The sequence below is a fragment of the Cebus imitator genome, unplaced genomic scaffold (assembly GCF_001604975.1).
Source record: "Cebus imitator isolate Cc_AM_T3 unplaced genomic scaffold, Cebus_imitator-1.0 Scaffold680, whole genome shotgun sequence".
Lineage (NCBI taxonomy): Eukaryota > Metazoa > Chordata > Mammalia > Primates > Cebidae > Cebus > Cebus imitator.
The window spans coordinates 58,968-66,013 of NW_016107995.1; the positions used below are offsets into that span (position 1 = coordinate 58,968).

The following is a 7,046-nucleotide window of genomic DNA, read 5'->3' on the forward strand; positions in this document are numbered from 1 at the left end:
CCCACGCTGAACAGGACACGGTACTAGGTGCTTGGTGCACGTCGCCCACGCTGAACAGGACACGTTACTAGGTGCTTAGTGCACATCGCCCATGCTGAACAGAACACGTTACTAGGTGCTTAGCACACATCACCCTTCCCTACCCTGCTGTTTGGTGGATCTCTGGCTGCAGTTGACTCTTTTTTCAGTCTCCAAAACTGCGTTGCATGTTCATATTTTCCTGTTAATCAAAATCGCTAGAGTTTCATCTTTTCATTTGTTTTACTGTCCTCAACTCAAAGCCTACTTCAGAACAAGTTTTTGCTGCTATCGATCAATTCTATTGTTTTTTCTAATTCATAAAAAATGATTTTTATGGCATTGTTTTTAGGGAAATGTGTTACCTGTGATTCTACTTTGGAGATAGAAGGAACATTTTTTGATGCCATTGCAGATGATTTCTCCATATTTTCTAAGCAAAGGTGTATATTTTCTCAGGCTCATGAGTTTATTATCCCTGAAATCAACATTTCAAAAATTATACTATTCTAATAGTCGGCATTCTTATTTGTTTTTACCTTTGAGACCTGTCAAGTAGTGAGAGGCATGTATTAGAGTCTGCTGCTGCTACATGGTTTCTATTTCTTCTTCTTCTTCTTTTTCTTTTTGAGACAGAGTCTTGCTCTGTCACCCAGGCTGGAGTGCAGTGGTACCACCTCTGCCCGCTGCAACCTCCCCCTCCCAGGTTCAAGTGATTCTCGTGCCTTAGCCTCTGGAGTGCCTGCCATGATGTCTGGCTAAGCTTTGCATTTTTAGTAGAGTTAGGGTTTCACCATGTTGGCCAGGCTGGTCTCGAACTCCTGACCTCACGTGATCCTCCTGCCTCAGCCTCCCAAAGTGCTGGGGTTACAGGTGTGAGCCACCACGCCTGGCCCCTATTTCTTCTGATACTAAAGTCAGGTTTTTGCTGACTGTGTTGAGGATATATTATTCACCAAAAGGTTTATACATAAAACAGGAGGTCTGAAATTTTACTTGATCAAATGTTAATTCTGCAACGATGCTTTGTTTTTGTTTGACTCTACATCTGAACCTATGGTTGTCATTTCAACGTTAGTCAAGTTTCTCGTTGTGCATCTTGTAGATGGAATATTACCGCAATTACTTTTGCACCAACCTAATACAGTAGATTCTTCTTCCATGACGTGGCAGTCTTTTCTTTTTCCCAGGTGAGTTTATCCTATTTACATTTATTGTCACAGCTGATTTCCTGCCTACTCCAGTCATTGTTGTCGTTAGTTTTAGGTGCTTTCTTATGATTTCCTTTATTTCTATATTTTGTGTTCTTTCAAGATTTATGGAATCTACATCCTTTAAAAAACCATGATTTACTATTAAAATGTTTAAGAACTCATATTACTCTAACTATAAACTCCAGGAATGAAACATAGCCTTTTGATTATCTCATCTGAAAATGAGGCAAAATACACATTTTTCTTATTACTGTCTCATCCTCTCCCAAGTTTTTCCTCATGGAAAAACATTTAAATAATCAGTAATTGCTTGGAAAAAGAAGAGAAACTGGTTTAAATATAGTTACTGGGTTTAACTGTATTTAAATCCAGTTTCTTTTTTTTCCCCCCAAACAATTACTATGTTTCATTATCTATCATCTCATCACAGGGAGGGACATTTGCATGTTGTTTTGTAGCTATCTGGACATTTGCCAGGACCGAACATTTCGTGTTTGGATGTGTTTTTCTTCACCGCCAGTGTTTCTATGCTGTGATAGTCTTGGTTGGGGATTATCGTTTTATCTCAAGTTAATAGCTGTGACATTTTGAGTTTCATATTGAGGAAGAGTTTAAAACTCCTACATTCAGAGCAGGTGCTTATGAAAGGCTGCCTCTCTATTACCCTCAGGCATGAATAATTTCGGGTCTGGACATGACATTGGACTCTCATTCCCTCCAGCCTCTCTGGAGGTTTCTCTGCTGTTTTCTGGACTTTCTTTTTTTTTTTTTTTTTTTTATGAAAACTAAAGTTAACCCAGCTGATCTCCTATTTTATAAAAAAAATGTTTCACTTTGGCTGGATGCCTTTAGTGTTCTTTTTGAGTTTCATGCCCTCTAGCTCTCTCTAGAGGTTTCTCTGCTGTTTTCTGGACTCTTCAGTGTTTGATGAAAGCTAAAGCAAACCCTACTGATCTTCTATTTTATATATGAAAAAAATCTGTTTTATTCTGGCTGATGCCTTTAGGGCTATTTTTCCCTGAAGTTCCAAAATTAGCCATGGTCTCCCAGGTACGTGGCAATGCTGAGATCCTTACTCTGTTTATAGCCACCAAGCTCCCTGGCCTGTGGCCTCCACCCTTCTTGAATTTTGCTGATCTGTAGTGACAAAAGGACTTCCAAATAGAGCTTCCGTCAGCCACACAGCCCACTCACACCCAGCCTCAGCCCACCTCCCTGCTGACCCAGAGGACTGTGAGATCCACATTCCCACTATCCGTGTCCTCTGGGCCACAGAGCTCTCTGGGCACCCTGGTGAGGCTTTCTGGGCACTTTCTTCCCTCCCATGGGCAGGAATGTTGGTGACATCCTCAAAGACTCTTGGCTCTGGGCCGCCTTTCTTCACTAGCTTTTTGTATCATGAAGGTCGCCCTCTAGTTTTATATTTTATATGTAATTTCTTTCTTTCTTTCAAGATCTGAGATTTGAGGATGAAGAGGAGAGAGGAGAGGGAGCAGGTAGTTTGGTGGTGAAACATGCGCTTGCCCTCACCCAGTCGGCCAGCTTTTGCTGCACCATGTTATTTTGGGCAGACCCTTGTCACTCCTTAAGTTTCCCATCGACATGCATTCCCCTACGGCTTGTGGAGTTTCTACGGCATGGTGGGAAGTAGTCTTGGTGCCTTGGTCAGTGGTGAGAGGGGCATAGCTCCCATCCTCAGAAGCATGCAGCCCAGGTGGTGGGCAGCAAGAGGTGCTTCACAGGCACCTCCCAAATAGAGAGCTTCCATCAGCCATCCAGTCCACTGGTACCCAGCACACATCCCTCCTCCCTCATGAGCACAGCAAGTTCAACCAGGAGAGAGTGAGGAGATGCGGGTGAGTGTGGGGTGATGGAAGCCCAGAGGGTGGTCACGGCAGAAGCAGCTAGAGTGGGGGCGGGGCTGGGGGACATTCCAGGTGCAAGAAAGGATGTGAGCAAAGGGCCAGGGACTGCACTTTATGCAGTTGTATGACATACACTACAGTGGTTTAAACTCGTTTTGTGTTTCATCAGTGTATTTAAAAGAAAGCTGTTTTATTAGATCTCATTAATGTAACTCCTATGCACCATATTGCTACCATTATGGAGTCCGTACTGCATGCCAACACGACTCCCCACGCTTCCTATGTGCTTTTCTTTAAAGATCTGTTAAATTCCTATTACTCATTTACATTCTTAATCATTTAGCTACTGATCCATGCTCTAATAGATGCCGTCAGTATATCTGTTTCACCTTTATTTTCTGTTTTCTGTATTTCAATTTCTCAACTACTTGGGGAAGAAAATGTCTGTTGATATTACTCTGTAGTTTCACCTCCGTCCTCTGTTTTCATTATTCTGTGCAATATCATCATGGAAACTTTTGTCATTTGAAGGGCACATGGCATACTGCACAATAAGCTTTATGCTCATTCGGTCATTTAATCTAAGTGTTTTTCAGTGTGGATTTGGAACTGCGGTCTGGGGAAATGCTGACTTATTGAATTTTTAATCCAATGCATAACTTTTTCTTTTTAAAGGAGAATTTAATAATCTAAAAATAAGTAATGGATCACTAGTTTGAGTAATTAATACATTCAAGTGAAACAAAATTCGGAAGATAGAAAACGGGTTGCCACAAAAACATTTCCCTGCCGTCTGTGTTTTGGTGACCTGCTCTCCCCCTCAGGGACAGTGAGTGTCCCCAGCACCTTGTGTGACCATCACAGGTCATCTGCCCTAGTCACATACTTTTACTTGAATGAGCGGAGGCATGCTATCCTAGCTGTTTTGAACATTTAAAACTGTAGCTACGGACCTTGGAAACCACTCCATGTCTACAGATGGACCTGCCCCTTCTTTTCAGTGACCTCAGTGTTCATAACGCAGATGTGACATGACTTAACCCATCTCTTACTGATGAAAAATATAGGCTGCTTCCAAGTCTTTTGCTTAATAATCTAAATGTTTGCTTTAGGCTCCGGAAAGCAGTGTGTGCCCTCTAGCCCCGTATTTCCCTCTGAGGGGTCTTATTAAAAAAAAATAAATAGTATTATTCAGAAGAAAAGGCAGACCCCTTTTCTTCTGAATAATACTATTTATTTTGTGACTTTTCATTTTCATTGCCTGTTAGTGTAGTGTCACTGGGCAACCAACAACTGAATCTGTGCATCTTCATAGTTCCATGTTCTAGCCCTCCCTCACATGGGTTCGCTGCTTCTGCTGAAACCGCATTGGGAGAGCAGTGGTCTTGGCGTTAGAAGACTTGAGTCTTCATCCTGGCACTGCCCTGACCCTGGGTAGATCCACGAGCCTTTCTTTATGGGTCTCAGACTTTCCATCTCGACAGACAGATGTAAGCCTTGTTTTTCCCAGGGCTGTGGAGAGGATTAACAGATGTACTTTCTGTTAGAATACACGCTCAGGGGTGGGTGGATAGCTTCTCCCTCACCTATTGGCCCCTCAAGAACATTCTAGACTTCCTCCTCTCTGCTGCCATCTGTTTTTCTCTCTTCCAGAATTGCACTGCAGTCTCTCCCTTGCTGACATTCCCCTCAGATCTAATAAGGATGTGACCACTTACCCCCAAGAAGGGGGAACTCCAGCTGCCCCTGTGGATGTGCCTGGGTCTGGTGTCTGGCTGACTTGGACCTGGGCCCCACCCCCATCATACTGCCACCTCCACTTGTAAAATCAACTCTAAAAACAGGTGGCAAGTCAAATATCTACCAATTTAGAAAGAACGTGTCAGACTCAAACAATACACCCAGAAGTGGTCAGAGCTCCTCACCTGCAGGATAGCTGGACACCCTGTGGGCCCTTCATTGTTACTAGGTCCCTTGGTGAAAAGTGGACACAGCTTCGGGATGGATGAGGGAGACTTGCGGAGGCAGGAGGCGTATTCCAGACACAGTGTGAGAGCCTCTGAGACCTAGAATCTACATCATCAGTGTTAATCCTTGACACAGGGGGTGCTTGGCCCCCCCCACCCCATGTTCTCAGGAGCCATGTGGCCTGTCTTTGCACCAAAACTCCCCAACCAGGCCCAGCTCTACCCTCTCTCCACCCCAGCTGCCCTGCAGCCCTTCCCTCTTGCCCTTTGATGTTTTGTAGGCCCACAGTTCCCAAACAGAGGCATGATGGGGGAGAATGTCACCAAGGTCAGCACCTTCATCCTGGTGGGCTTCCCCACGGCCCCGGGGCTGCAGTACCTGCTCTTCCTCGTCTTCCTGCTCACCTACCTCTTTGTCCTGGTGGAGAACCTGGCCGTCATCCTCGCTGTCTGGAGCAGCACCCACCTCCACAGGCCCATGTACTACTTTCTGAGCTCCCTGTCTTTCCTGGAGCTCTGGTACGTGTCTGACATCATCCCCAAGATGCTGGAGGGCTTCCTGCTCCTGCGGAAATGCATCTCTTTTGTCGGGTGCATGACGCAGCTCTACTTCTTCAGCTCCCTGGTGTGTACTGAGTGCGTGCTCCTGGCCTCCATGGCCTACGACCGCTACGTGGCCATCTGCCACCCGCTGCGCTACCACGTCCTGGTGACCCCGGGGCTGTGCCTCCAGCTGGTGGGCTTCTCCTTTGTGAGCGGCTTCACTGTCTCCATGATCAAGGTCTATTTTATCTCCAGCGCCACGTTCTGTGGCTCCAACGTCTTGAACCACTTCTTCTGTGACATCTCCCCCATCCTCAAGCTGGCCTGCACGGACTTCTCCACTGCAGAGCTGGTGGATTTCATCCTGGCCTTCATCATCCTGGTGTTTCCGCTCCTGGCCACTGTGCTGCCATATGGGCACATCACCGTGGCCGTCCTGCACATTCCCTCGGCCACCGGCCGCTGGAGAGCCTTCTCCACCTGTGCTTCTCACCTCGCCGTGGTCACCATCTTCTACATGGCCATGATTTTCATGTATGTCCGGCCTCAGGCCATTGATTCCCGGAGCTCCAACAAGCTCATCTCTGCTGTGTACACTGTCATCACGCCAATAATTAACCCTTTGATCTACTGCCTGAGGAACAAGGAATTTAAGGATGCCTTGAAAAAGGCCTTGGGTCAAACTTCACAGTAAGACAACTAAGTGTCCTAAAATAAAATCTGTAGTGATGAAACAACGTCATATATGGCTCTTTAAACTAATTTTTAACTGAAATTTAACAAACCTACAGAACTACATGAAAGTAAACAAACCTACAGAACTGTGCACAAGTAATAAGACTTCACCTGCATGTGTTTTCACAAAAGGACCATACTCATGGAACCAGCTCCCAGATCAAGAACTAGAAGCTGTCTCCATGCCCTCTCCCAGTCATTATCCCTGCTCCACGAGAACCACTATCCTGACTTCCAAAACCAGATGCTAGCTTTGGTGTTTTTGAGAGGTTTATACATGTAATCATAAAGTATGTACCCTGTTATTTCAGCTTCTTTCATTCACTGCGCTGCTTGATGAATCTTTGATGTTTTCGCAGGTAACAATAATTCATGCATTCTCATTGCTGTCCAAAATTCATAATACATAAGGCATTAACACTGTATAATACACAATGCCAAATACATTTACACTGTATAATACATCATGCATAATACATTTAGACTGAGATAATGCATATACTGTATTATGCACACATAATACATTATGCTGGAAGAAACCCTGTCCTGCCTCTCCCAGCAGGGGCAAGCCGTTGTGCTCAACCACAATTTATGTATCTAAACAGAGAAGAGGTAAGTAAAAATGTAATATTATAATCTTATGGGAACGCTGTTTTATATGCTGCTCAGTTCATCATTGACCAAATGTTGTTATGTGGTACACA

General features: G+C 44.7%; 1 protein-coding gene across 1 annotated transcript; it reads left to right on the forward strand.

The window, feature by feature from the left end:
* Positions 1–4,899: 4,899 nt before the first annotated feature.
* Positions 4,900–6,368, forward strand: LOC108296051 (olfactory receptor 6B2). The gene has a single exon (XM_017518415.2). The coding sequence runs from the start codon at positions 5,369–5,371 to the stop codon at positions 6,299–6,301; it is 933 nt and encodes a 310-aa protein (XP_017373904.1). The 5' UTR covers positions 4,900–5,368; the 3' UTR covers positions 6,302–6,368.
* Positions 6,369–7,046: the final 678 nt, after the last annotated feature.